General features: G+C 38.1%; 1 protein-coding gene across 1 annotated transcript in view; it reads left to right on the forward strand.

Moving 5' to 3' along the window:
- Window positions 1–14,537, forward strand: part of CAP2 (cyclase associated actin cytoskeleton regulatory protein 2) — a 68,725-nt gene that overhangs the window by 25,700 nt on the left and 28,488 nt on the right. Inside the window, exon 4 of the mRNA XM_066558240.1 lies at window positions 7,422–7,499. Within this exon, the coding sequence (XP_066414337.1) occupies window positions 7,422–7,499 (78 nt within the window). The remainder of the gene's footprint in view (window positions 1–7,421; window positions 7,500–14,537) is intronic.

Below are 14,537 nucleotides of genomic sequence, written 5' to 3' on the forward strand. Positions count from 1 at the left end.
CCTCTCTTATGGGTGGTGAAAGTTATTTGAGACATTTTTGGAGAATATGATCTCCTCTTGCTTCACTTGGCAAAAATAAATAGCTGCAATGGCCCTAAAGCAAAATATTTATATCCATTTGAAGTAGTGACAGATGAACAAAATAATTGACTATTTCTGCTACTAATATTAATAATTAATTAATTAACAAAGCTGACATTTAAATAGTATTCATTACGTTTTAAACTTAACAGTCCCTTGAAATCAATCAGAAAACCACATTTCATTCAAAACTGAGAGAGTTTAGAGGACATTCTGGAACATTGCGGCAAACTTTATTGGTGCAAATGGTGCAGAACATGTATATTCTTTACCTAAGGCAATTAATTTAAAAACAACGGTTGTGTTTTTAAGTATCCCTTTTCTCCAGTTGATCTGTACAGTTCAAGTTTCAGATGGAGAAATAAAATGACAGCAACAATTTACCCTAAAGGATTCTATCCATTTTACATCATTAATTAGCACTGAGAGATCTTAAAGAATGGTATGGTTTGGTTTTCCACCAGAAGTAAGAGCGGTTTAAGTCACAGTGAAGCTTACTAGAAATTAAAGTTAATGAACAGAGATACGGCTGCTACGCTGAAGCAAGTGAAACTGTGCCCTGTTGCATGACACAGTGTTTAATACACTGGCAGATATAAACATCCAAAGAGACCAGCACTGATTGGTACTGTATAGGCAGTAGCACTGCTGAGAAATTTCAGCTAAAATTCCCTAATATAGACATAACCATAAAGGCTGAAAAACACCAGAAAACCTCAGTACAGGGGACAGCTAAGTGGTGGTAGTCAATGTATCTGTCTGAAAGTAGAAAAGAAAATATCTCAGGTGGTATCTGGTTCTGTGAATACCAATGGCTAATCTCCCACTGACTTTGATTTTGATTTGAATTTCAACTCTGTTTTCTGCATGGACCAGTGGGAGAAAGGTGACAGTTTTCTTCTTTTTTCCTTTTTGTTTTCCAGAGTAAAAAGTGCTTTGTTTGTAGAACTGCCAGTGACTCTTTAAGGCTTGGTCCAGTTTTTAAAAATCTCTATCAGCCAATTAGCTGTTCAAAATAAATACTGTCTATTTCGCTAGCCTGGGTGGTTTCTATAGCAGTCCCATCTTAACTTAAGCTCAATTCTTATTCCATTTCTTTCCTCTCCCTTCAAGCCAGCAGCCACTTTACTACTTCACTTTGAAGAGGCTTTTGGAAGCAAAATGTAAAAGACAAACTGTGTCTTTTCCTCTGGTAGTGCTGTCACTCTTAGAGAAAGGCTGGGGTCAATGAAGCTGCATCTGTAGTTTTCATCTGCTGAAATGAAAACTACAGTCAGTCACTGTGTCCTTTGATAGATACAAAGGACCCATAATTATTTCTGCAGAAACTACATTTTGAACTAAGGACCACTAAATCCCATTTTTCCCTTGTGTTCTCTTTACTGTCTAGAACTGTATTTTGATTTGCTAATTATCTCTGTTAAAGTTAGCATGTATATCTAAGCAGATTTGTAATATTCTCCAACAATAGAAGTCCAGTGGATTCTGATATTTATGCTGTGCTTTTAAATGCTATGATTTTGAGGAAATACAGTATTAAATAAAATAGTATTTAACAAATTCAATATTATAAAGTCAGTAGGGTAATTTTCTTGACTAAAATTTCGTTAGGAAATCTTTTGTTTGTTTCTCTTATTTCTATTTAGTTTTGGGTTTTTTTCAACTAGTGAATTTAAATGTAACTTGATCAGAGTGCATGTGCCTGCTTGTTCTTGTAGCTTGCTTGGCACATAAATAATATTTCTTTATTGGTACTTGGATACCAGAGTGAAGGTCAACTTAGATTGAACAGAACATTTAAAATGAGAAAGAGGCAGATCATGAAGCTACATGTGCTCTGGAGAGCTGAACCTCAGCAAAACAAACTGGAAATTTAAGCTTCGGGTCCAGTGCATCTGCATCTACTCAGTTTGAAACAGTGCAAGTTTGAGTGGAATTTGTACTCATGCTCCTTCAAACGGGTCAGCAGTGTTGTCTTCATTTGACATCTCTCACAGAGCCTCTGGCAAGTTTTCAAGCAGTGGCTTCTGACAAATATCAGAGTTTGGCATTATGTTATGACAGAGAAGGTTAAACCAGTTGCTATTTAAAAGATTATTTCTAAATACATATGATTCCTCCATTAACCTCTGCAGGCTTAACTGAGAAGAGACCAGTCTGTGCTGTTACTGCAGTGGCAACAGAGAGATCACTCACTGTGGTCAACTACAGATTTCCACAGCATGGAACTGGGCTGTCATGGCACACATGTCCAACTTCAGCTCTTCCAGCCACATCAGTCACTTGAGTCAGCTGTCAAACAGACCTGAGGTGAAGGATTAAGATGCATTATTCCACACTTTACCAGTGGGGAAATTGGGGTGGTGCATGGAACTCCACATGGTCCTGGAGTTCAAGTCCTAAGTCACAGCTGTCTCCTCCAGCCTCTAGAACAAATTGCTAAAAGCAGAGTAGGAAATGCTTTGAGGAATTTGCTTCCTTCAAAATATTCACCTCATCTGAGGAATCTGTCTGATGATTGATGTGTCTGTATGTAATCCCAGGAAAGCCAAAAGGATTACCCTAAGTTATCAGGTGTCAATTTTCTGTTGCTCCAGAACATGTCCATTTTTGTCTGTAGATAGATGTGTGCAAGTTGGTGGTGTACTCTATTCTGACAAATTTAATCATGATTCCTATACTACTTTTGACATTCAAGCTTCATTACTATAATTGAATGTAACTGAAAGAGTTTCAGCTGATTTCTTCTGTAGCAGTCTTTTTTCTGAACCACACAAGCTGTTGAGAAAGATGCCCTCTGTTGTGTTTTCACTCATTAGTCTTTGCTGGTTTTGATGGGGGTTCTCATGAAAGAGTCATCTCCCTCCAAAATTGTAGTGCTGCCTGCTTAGTTACACAGCCTGGCTGCTAAGCACAAGGAGGTAGCAGTGAAGTGTCATGTTTGAAAGACTACAAGAAAGAAGTGGAATGGTGATAGACTGAACTAATGCATTCTTAATGAGAAGAAACTCTTCTGTTACTTTGAAGGGATGCAGGGAAAGAAATACAGCATGCTCAGAAGCAGTAAAAGTCTGAAAGCTGTTTTTAATGCTGTTGCAGAAAGAAGAAAGTCACTGTGGCAGAATTCTTATAAAATTCTACTTGTAAAATGCAAATACTGTGTTAGCATGATCATTTTATTAAGATTTACATTCAGAGGCGGGAGATCTGGCTGCTCTGATCCCTACGCAGTTAAAAGCTTTTGGGAGTGGATAAATTTTGGGCACATAGCACAAGCCTTGCAATCAATACATAGTCTACTGACAACTGAATGTTTCAAACATCTTTAATAAATTTTGTATAATAAAAAAAATGCAAGAAGCCATCATTTAAATGTAGCATTCTTTTGAGGTAACTCAAAAGAGTGAGTGTTCCCTATGGCTTCTGTGCTTGTATGCACTCAATAGCACAAGATTTCTTAAAGACCGTTCCCAGACATTTTGAGAAAGTGGCCTTGGCCACACTCTGCACTAGAGAAGAAATTATAGAGTTCTGGAGGAGAAGTGAATCCTGATTCCACATCCAACAATAGTTTTGACACACACATGAGGCATAGTCAAGGAATGTCAGTCTTTTAGGAACACTGTGTGTATCATCCTATGGTCTGTCTCCAGCTCTGACCAAATTCCAGTGCTTCATCAAAGAGAAATGAACAATGAGACAAGAAATCAGTTGTTGCTTTGTACTCAGAGTGGAGGAAAAAATCCTCTTCAGCCTCCATAGTGACCACTAGGATCCCGAAAGTGTGTATTTAATGCAGTGTAGACAAAGTGCCAGACAGGCACATTTTTCAAACCTCATTGATGTTACAGCTCAGTATGTGTTCAGGAACTCAATAAAGAATCTTAACTTTCTATATCTAAGGACTCTTTTCTCATGTTTATGATCTGTTTGATCAGCATTTAAAGCTCAGTCTTAAAATAATGCTGCCTTTTTGGAGGAATTGGAAAGATCCCTTCTGAATTTCACTTTTTGCATTGTTGGAAGTCTTATAAATTTGAGACCATATTTACTCATGGCCCAGTTTTCAGACCTGTGATTATGTGCTGACACTACCATTTTTTTCATTCTCTATTTGCATTGTCTATCAGAAAGAATTGTCATATTCCTCAGCCACTTTCTTGCTAAGAAAAATAAGTGACACTTACATTTTCTTTGTGTGACAGATAGTCATTGTTTTAAAAATCCAAGTAGCTTGTTTCAGCATCAACTCTGATTTAAGCTCTTTTTCTTTTTTAACACAGGTGACTGTTAATTCTGAGCACATAATTCCAGAGGAGATTCTCTCTAATGACACTTCTGTAGATCTGCTGAAAATACTTTGCCATATCCTCTGTAGAACTGCATATGTTCTTTTCACAAAGCCACCTTCCTGGCATTTTTACTTGTGTTTTCCAGTTTTCAGCATTTCCATTTAATCAGTTCCATATTTACACTGAGAACTATGCATTGTTTTAAAAAGGTACCAGGGAGGATTGCTAATTTTTTCCAATTCATATTATCTGTACCAACAAAATTGACTTACTTTTCTTAAGTGATGAGTCCTTCTTGACTGTGTTAAAACCTCCTAACCTTGGGTTGCCCAAGAATGTTATGAGTGCACACCTAATTCTTGCTCTTATGATACTAAGAAACATATTGATTGCTCCTAAAATTAATCCCTGAGAAGAACAACTAGCAACTTTCCTCCTCTCAAGTAATACCATCTATAATATACCTTATTATTGCCTCTGCTTATCAAGCTTCTTATCCAAGTGAAAAATTTTATTACTAATTTGTGTCATTTCCACTCAAAGTATCAGTTTCCCATGAGGACCCACAATAAGCATTTTATATGATACCCAGAAATACTAGATCTGACACATTATCTTTGTGTAAAAAGTAAAGTAATGATTTGAACCATAGGTAATCCCATTGTAGTTTCTCCTGCTTTTCATTTCCATATGTTTTAATCACTTGTTTCAAATCTGGTTTAAATGTTCATGGTGCTGAAGTCAAGCTAAGAGTTATGATATCACTTGACTTAACTTCCCTCCCTCTTCTTGGGCATCTTTGCTGTCATTGCATATTTCTGACATGTAGTACCATCTCCAAATAATATATATTTAAAATATTTTCTACTTGTGCTTCCATCTGCCAGTGTCTTCAGTACTCTGGAAAAAAGATAATGTGGACCCAATGATTCTGTCACTGAGCTGTGGATATTTGACTTCCCTTTCAAATAATGTAATTCCCATTGATTTGCCATCATTCTCCTTAGCTACCCTTTCAATATCTTTATGTACATTGACTTCCTTGAAACTGGGGAAGAGCATGTTATTCAGCAGCAGATAATCTATACATCAAAAATAATGTAGACATATCAAACTTGCCCTTCAGAGCAGTGTCAGGGCTTCACTTCATTTCTTTGTTTCTTTATTGTTCCAGTAGCTAAAAAAATACGTCTTTGTTTTACTTCCCCATGCAAGGTGCAGTTCAGAAAAGCCTTTATCCATCGCTCCTTTGCTGTATATGTTACAGTACCTGAAAAGAAGTTCTGCTTGATAATCCAGGCCTCCTCTCACTCTGTGAGGGTTTTGTACCTATTCTTATTATATTGCTTTCATTATTTGTTCATGTAGAGACTCTAACCCTTTCCTACAATTTCTCTCTCCTGCCCAGCGCACACAGGTTATTTCCATTCTCAGTGTAAATCCATCCTTTCCTTCATTCAAGTAATTAAGTTACTCAGACCAATCATCTTCTTTCATTGATTTTTCTGTTTTCTAAAAGTTTGCCTTATACCAAGCCTTAGTTACAGATTTATTTTTATCCATCTTGCAATCTAAGCAGCACTGAATTCATTCATAATCACTTCCTCCTCAGGAATCAGTTTTTTCTCAGCTGTTTTACAAGGTTCTCCTCACACACACAAAAACCCCTCCTAAGCTTAAAATAACCCACACCTTGTTGTTTTATGAATTTCTGTACCAAAAAGACGTCATCTGACATTTCTAAGAATATCTAAACCTTGCTATTATTGATTATATTTATATCTCTGGAAAATTTAGGTTTCCCTTATTATTTATTTCTTTATCTATTTATAGAGATGATTATACCCTTCCAAATCTCAGATGTCAGACCATATTATCCCTTTCTCCCCAAATGCTGTCCAAGCTGGGTCTCTTTTACCATCTTCCTTGCAGTGACTTTCATCCTAACAGATTATGTTTTATTCATGCCATCACATTTTAAGATGAATAAACACAATTTAGCTGTTTTACTTTGCTACAACATCAAATTTCCTGACTTTCATGTATTTTAAGTTGCATCCACATGGGTCTGTATATATAATTACCTTGTTTTCTTTTTAGATTGAAAAAACCCCAAGGAAAAATGGCATGCACTTCCCCACCCTTTCACAAAGTGATTATAAATGTACCTATTCATATTAGGTTAACTTAATGGCATTTGGTTTGGCTTGGTTTGTATTTAGCAATATATACTAGTTATGAATAATTCTTTTCTATACCAGTAATGCTTTTTCCTAGTCACTACTCCTCCACCTAGATGAGGTAGAGGTGGAATACTCATTTAAATCAGTATATATCAATAAGAATGTACAGAAAATATATAGGGTTCAAATAAACGAAAAAGACCAGAAATTTGAACATTAGTAAACAGCCATGAGTGTAGAGATTTATCACCCATCCAAACTGGTGACATGAAAGCATACTGTCAGGTGCAGCTTTAACCCAAATGTTAGAGTTCTGTGAGTGGAAAAGTGCCCAAAAACCTTCAGCCACCATCTCTCCTGGCCATCAATTGTGCCCACAGATCACAGGCAAGGAATGAATTGCAGCATAGTCGCTCAGCAAATATGCTGAGTTCAACTCATCCTGAACATCACCACAGCCTAAGCTGCAGTTCAACACAAAGCTTGCAGATTGCTGTTCCCAGTGGTAATAAGTTTTTGCTATGCACTTGGGTATAAGCATCACCATTAAAATGCCTAGACGTACTCTGAAGTGTTAAAATTAAGTCCTCCTGTGACTAAAAGTAGGAATTATAACTAAAAGCCTGCTTATCAACTCATTTTATTTCCTGTCTGAAGAAGATAGGGAATTTAACCTTAGGTGTAAAAAAAAAAAAAATTATAGCTAAGCTAGTTCTTTAATACATTTCTTCCAGTCAGCATTGCTGTGATTTAGATGAAAAGCAGCAAGGAAGATTTGAGCTGTCACACTTGACTTTCAGCTGCCACAAAGAGGCATTGGAGGTTACAGGCTAAGGTTTAATTTATATTCCTCCTTTTGTTACAGGCAGAGATGGTACGTGCTGCTTTCCAAGCACAGAGATCTTTCTTGCTGTTAGCATCTCAATGTCAAGAGCCTCAAGAGGTAAGGAAAGTGACCTGGAGCTTCAAGAGGCAGTGTATAAAAAAGTCTGCATTGCTGTATGTTATTGATCCTGCGTTTGCTTTGTTTGTTCCTTTATTTATACAGTGCAACTGGGGGCTTGCTTTCACTTTCATAAGCATGGTGCTGTAATAATCAGAAAGCCATGATCTGGGGTTAAGAACCTTTTCTGTGATGAACCTATGAATATAAGATCATTGAAGAAAGCAAAGAAGTGTCCACTTTACATTTGAAAGTGGGATCAGTCTTTCTCTGGAAGCTGGAAATGGCTATTTGCCAGTCCTCCAGGGATGCTACACGGTAGATGCTAGTGAGAGAAAAACCAGTATTAGCCCATACACTCGGTGTTCCTCAAACTGAGGTCCAGGTTAGGCCAGTTCTGGGAGGAGGGGAAAGCATTTTGTCAAGAAAATTAAAACTAAACTTTTATCAAGTTGATTTATATACTTGTTTGAGTGGCAACTGTTTAAATTCTCCCCTCACTACAAAGCTCATGGAATCTGTGGAGTTGTTATGAATCTCATTTGTAGTTTTTAGAAGGCTCCGGGCCAATAGCACTTTATCATTCCTGGGAATAGCAATCAGTTAGCTCTTCTGTGGGACCACCCTTGAACCTTCCTTCTTGGAGTATGCAGAGAATTAAGTCTTCCCTTGCACAGTCTCATCATGGCCTTCAGTTGTGCCTTTTTCCACTAGTTCCCTGCTCCAAAGTACATTAAAATCCATTTTTGCAAATCAGAACTCTCTGCACATGGTATAATTTATTGAAGTTACGCTGTCACTATTGTTCTTAGAGACGCAAATTAGAAGTTTTTCTAATCAGTATGTTTTAATGGCAAGGGTGCTTAAGGAAAAGAAAAAAAAGCCCATAGATATTCAAGGGTAGACTTCAGAGTTCCAAGCAAGAAAGGATCAGTTGTTTTTCCAGCTGTCCCTGATCTCAGGGAGTAAAAGTGGGTCATGGCTCACACAGAACAGGCAAAATTCCCATTGGTACAGGCCTCAAGCAGTCATTTATATTGGCTGTGAATATGATGGCACCCAGTGGCCCACAAAATTCTACACGTTCATAGGTAAAATATTCCCCAGTGACCAGTTTCTGATGGCCTATAATGTAATGTAATGCAGTGTTCTGGAGTGTTGGGATTGTCCCAGCTCTGGTAAAAGAATAAGCTGTGGGTCCTGCTTTGGCCTCTGTGCTGATGTGCTATCAGTAGGATTCTCTCTGCTTTTCCAGTGAGAGTGGCAATGGCTTCTGCCTACTCCTACCCTTACAACTTTCTGACCTCAAGTCAGAGGTCAAGTTTGAGATTTTTCAACTGTAAAGTTTAGAATTTTTTTTTTAATGTCAACAAAACAATGCTAAAAAACAAACAACAATGAAAGAGTAGAGGTAAAAAGAGATTCTCTAGCAATCTAGGATGATGGTTACAGAAGCATTAAGAAAAGCAATAAATAATAAAAATCTTGTTAAAACATCACCAGAGCTGGCCATCCATATGTCTTAGTTGTACATTATTAGGCTTGCATAGATTTCTGCATCTTGTTGAAGGCAAGAAAGTACACTTTTATCATTTTACTATCCTTTAGAACAGAGGAATTGCCACATGATATGTGTATACACATCATTCCAAAGTTAAAATACCAGGACTATTACAGACTAAATTTTCTTTTTATCAGTGAGAGCAAACCCAGTCCAGTTACTTACCTTTTTTTAAAGACTACTTTTTTTAGCTACACATTTTTATAGACATCAAAACGCACACTGTTGTCCATTCTTTCTCTTTTTGCATACTTTTTTTGCACAGATACACTCAATTATACTATAGACAGATGTGAAAGTAATTGAAGGCTGCCTATTCTGTATAAATTGAGATTTTTTTTCCCACCGCAGAGAGTGATGGTTCCAGGCATTAGGTTTTTTATATCTCCATCACAATAAGGAAAAAACTTTCTATTATAAAGTCACATTGGTTAAGCATTTTGAAAAAGCTGGTAATCACCAGCTAACCCAGGAGAAGGAAAGAAATAGGCATCCTGCCCCTGCTCCCCCGGGACCTTATTGCTGTGATGTCATCTCGGCTCTGGTTGTATTTATAGCCTAGAGCCATGGAGTCAGTGTGGAATCCAAACAGGAAAGCTGATCATTAGTGTATCAGAATGCACAGAGTAGAGAAAAGCAAAAGAAGATGACAGCATATCTATAAATGCAAGAGAAAAGAGAGTAATTCTGTCATTCAGCTGTCTAGACTGTTTGCTTTATAATGTAAAGCTGTGAATGAGCCAGCGAGTTGCAATTATGGCATAGGAGCTTTGTAGACATTCAGAGACAGCGGTGTGGAGACTGAGGGGATTTACTGAGTTCCTGTCAGGTTGGGATGTCATACATGGTGCCTTTAAAAAAAAAAGAGGGAGGGGAAAATGTGCTGGAAAAATAAATTAGCTCAGCTCTTGCAGCTTACAAACTAATGAATAAGGATTTCAAACAAAAAGAAAGCTCCTATATCTATAATAATCCTTGGATATTTTTGTGCTCAGCAAAGAGGGAAACATATATCATCAAAAGTGGGGGTTTTTTTCTCTCTATGAAAATGGTGAAGTTATAGAATTCATTTCACTCTTCAGTTTGTGCTCTGAGTCACTAGCAAACATTTTCAAACAGTCAAGATTCCTAAAAGATGCTTTTGTGGAGTTTTGCTTCTTGTTAATAATGTTGGGTTTTTTTCATTTGGAATCTGTTGCAGTGCACAGCCTTTATTATCTGTATATGTGAAAATAGTAGGAGCCAGGAAGGTAATTCCAGCTGGCATACCAGTCTAGCATCAACTGCAATAAATTACTTTGCAGAGAGCATGTTCTGTTACTTTTTATGGTCATGTTCTATATTTGTATGTGCAGTGGAAGAGATCACATGACAAAACCAGCAGTTGATATTCCTGTTTGTGTATGTCCCAGCTAATGGCTGCTAGATACAGGCTCATTCAGCAAGATGGGATTTTTCAGTCCATCTACTTATGAGAAATTATTATCTGATGCAAAACTTCAAACATTAAAACAAAAAGTCTGTTATAAATTGTTTACTACTATAAATAGTATAAGAGAATAGATGAGTTTATAAAAGAATGCAAAGAAGATGGGAAAATAAATTAGAATTTTGCTGTAATCTGTGAGAAGTTGTTTAAAAAGATATTTTCAGACCATATGTTTGCATGTTGCTTGGGCTATTCAGAAGAGAGGTTTCAGCATGAACCTTCACAAAACATTCTGAAACAGTTTGGATCTGGTTTTCTATTTCCCACAGTCTAAGCCAAATGCAATTCTGACTGAAATGTGTTTTTTATTTCATTGCATAATAATTTTAAAAGTTTTTAGTGTTCCTGAGCAAATTTATCTGTTTAACAACTTCTTTGAATTTGCGATCACGAATGCTGATCGCTGCTCAAAGTCACTGTATTAAATTCTTTGTGAATGGTGACTCATATACTGCCTTCTCTTTATGAGTTGTTATATTTTACTTTAAATGTTCAAACAGTTTTAAGAGTTGCTTTGAGGGCTTGAGGAATCCATTGTTCCTATGCTGAGAACAAATTAATGAGATTGTTATTTTTGTGAATCAATATAAGCATATGCAGGATGAGCGTGTTCGTGGTGAGAAGTACTACAAACAGATTTAAATGACAGATGCAGTTCAGACTATAAATGATTACGTAATTTCTCATTAAAGAAGAATGCTGAGTTCATATGACTGCCGAAGCTCATGGATTTATTCCTAACATTGTGCAGACAAACAATCCAATTAAATACCTAGCTTAAATATCCAGATCCTGCACACAGGTGGGAAGAGAGGGGTGGAAAAAAGTGAGAGGTAAAGGAGAGCTTTCCCTTTTTTTCCTAGAAAAGGGAGACCTGACCCCACCTCATAGAAACCCAAGAAACTGTATTTGAATTTGGACTTAAAGCCATGAGAACAAGTCCTTCTGTTTTTATTTTTTATAGCCAAGCAAAAAGAAAAAAAAAATCTATTGTAGGATTAGAATAGTTGTGGCAAAATCTTTGAGTAAAGGACTCATTCTCAGGATTTTTATGTAGAAATCAAGAGATGAAGATTCACAGTTCCCTACTCTCTGTCAGTGTGGGACTGCTCATTTTCTTCTCTATTTTAAAGTACTTCAATTACAGGACTCCTGGGACTTATTATTCTGCATTCTAGCAGGATTTGTTTTCTAATTACCTTGACTTGCTTATGTCATTCCATTTCCCCCTACTTTTCCTCATACTTACTGGGATCACCATTACTGTTTTCCAAAAATACAAACAGTAGGATACTTCTCACCTTGTTAATTTACTACATTCTTATGCAAAAGAGTTTTGATGCCATTCTCTCAGCTGCTGAGAGTTTACTGCTGCTAACCTGCTCCTCTGTGTCTAGAAATAGCTTAAGGAAGAATTTAGTTCAAGCCTTTTAAGGTACTCAGGCCTCAAACTCAGAGAAGGTGCCAAGAGTGACATGGACAGGAGCCTGAGCGTGCTGAGCTCGAAAGGAAACCCCTTCCCCCGGTCCTGTTCTCTGAAATCTTGCCAAACTGTTGGCATACTTCTGTTATCTGCAAGCCTACAACTGCATGTGACGCGTGGTCACAGCCACAGGGATGGACCAACAGTTTCCAGTCACTTACCCACTGCAGTGCAGAGTTCACAGGCTCATTTTTGGATATTGTTGCAAGCTCTTACTCTGTTTCACATCCAGATAGCCCCTGACACCTGTTACCTCATAATTCTGTCTCAAAATCACTCATCTGCATTTTATCAGCCTCAAACTCATTGTATTTTCAGTTCATAGAATCGTTTAGGTTGGAAAAGATCTTTAAGGTCATCAATCATAAACCCAGCACTTCCAACTCCACCACTAAACTGTGTCTCTAAGCACCACATTTGCACATCTTTTAAATACCTTCAAGGATGGTGGCTCAGCCTCTTTCCTGGGAAGGTTGTACCAGTACTTAACAACCATTTTGGGGAAGAAATTTTTCCTAAACTCCAATCTGAACCTCCCCTGTTGCATCTTGAGGCCATTTTCTTGTGTCCTGTCACTTGTTATCTGGATGTAGAAACTGACCTCCACCTCACTGCAACTCCGTTTCAGGTAGTGGTAGAGAGCAATAAGGTCTGTTTGTGCCTCTTTTTCTCCAGGCTAAACACTCCCAGGTCCTTAACTGGCCCCTCATAGGATTCACTCTCTAGATCCTTGACCAGCTTCATTGCCCTTCTCTGGACACACTCCAGCCCTCAATGTCTCTCTTTTAGTTAACTTCTCTGGGAATCCTGGTCCCATTTCACTTTCTTCACTTGTGTTTGCCAAAACCCCAAGTCAATAAAAGGTGGATGCATTTGAGATTCACTTCTGCCCGAGGGGCAGTGCACTCAGCAGTAAGAAGGCCCAGAGGCACTCAGGGATCATGGGAATGCAGAAGGGCCATGATCAGTGCAGCATCACCCAGCTTGTACAGAGTAGAGGCAGAGATTCACATCAGTGGCAGCTCTAGACTGGCTCACACAAACATCCCCAGGCACAGACTTGCCAGCAGTTCACATTCTGAAAGAATCAGGCTCCAGTAACCAAAGGCTCCTTGCACTTGTGACCTCCAGTGTACCTGTGTACTCTGGATCCTCATTTGACATGCTAAGCAATTCTAGGGATCTTCAAGCCTTTACTGGATTTCTGCTGTTTGTAAGATAATGTCCAAAAATCACCAGGATAGTTTTCAGTCCCTGTAGCAATGTTCATGTTCACACTGTGCCATGTGAGACCCTACTGAGCTAAGCTGATAGGACACTTCCTCTCCCTTTAAGTACCATATTCTTTATTTCTGCTATATGCAAATCCCAACTAGTACTCTCCTTTCTCTGTGTTATGCAATTCTTTCCTGGGATTTATGCACATAACCTTCTGAAAAGGAAAGCACAGGGGGTACAGATGACTGAAAAGCAGGGCTTTTTGATTCACAAGTTAGTTATTTTCTTTTTTTCAAATTTTATTTTGGTCTAAATCAGACCACATTTGTGAATTCCAAAAGTTATGTCAGTTCCAGCACTGCTCAACGAACTGGACAGTCTTACAGTTTGGCCAAAGTTGGAAACCTGCAATATCTAACATCTCTTTCCTGGGACATGCCCCATGAAAGGTGATTGCTCTTAGCAAAGATTCATAGGATCTCAGATGTTGTGAACAAAGAAACTGTGGCTTAACAGAATCTTCTTGCTACCTGGAATGCCCTGGACCCCACCGACATGGACTATAATCACAGCAGCAGGAATGAGGAGTAGTAAATCAAAAAGTTGAAAGCAGTTTATTAAGTTGTCATTGTTCTTGTTGATTAATTGTGGGGTGTTGCCTGTGTGCCTTAAGGAGGAGGACCCTTTCTTGTTGAAAATGCTGCCCACAGAGAGCTGCAGTGGACAAGAACACAACACACAGAACATTCAAGTCAATTTAAAATGAACCAGTCCCAGCCAAAGGCAGTGGGTGTGATTCTGCACTGCTGTAAACTGACGCATGCAGGTTGTATCAGGCCCTGGATTTCTCCACTGGTTAGAAGCGATTTGTCTTTCACATTTCTCTCAATTTGCCCTGCCTCAGAGTTTATATTTAAAAATAAATTCACAAGTGACTAAAGTAGTAATTTGTCATGTGGGGTTGTGATTTGGTATTCCCTGTTTTTTTCCCACAAAGGACAAAACTGCTACAGCAGTTTTTTTTAGATTGAGAATTTTTGTGCTATCTAAGAGGAATAAAAGCCAAATACCAATTAAGTCACTTTGGAAGCACACAAATGTGTCTAAGCTTCTGTGCTGATGAAGCTGACCTGACAGTTATGCAGATTTGTCTCTCTGTGTCATAGTCCTGCTGCTGCACAGCAGTGAGTTGAAGTGGCAAAACCTGTACTGTTGATCAACACGTCAAATACTTGTTACACCACTGTGTTGAAAATTTACAGTCTAAGAAAACTAGGCCATAAATAA

The sequence above is a fragment of the Molothrus aeneus genome, chromosome 1, assembly GCF_037042795.1.
Source record: "Molothrus aeneus isolate 106 chromosome 1, BPBGC_Maene_1.0, whole genome shotgun sequence".
NCBI classification, from domain to species: domain Eukaryota; kingdom Metazoa; phylum Chordata; class Aves; order Passeriformes; family Icteridae; genus Molothrus; species Molothrus aeneus.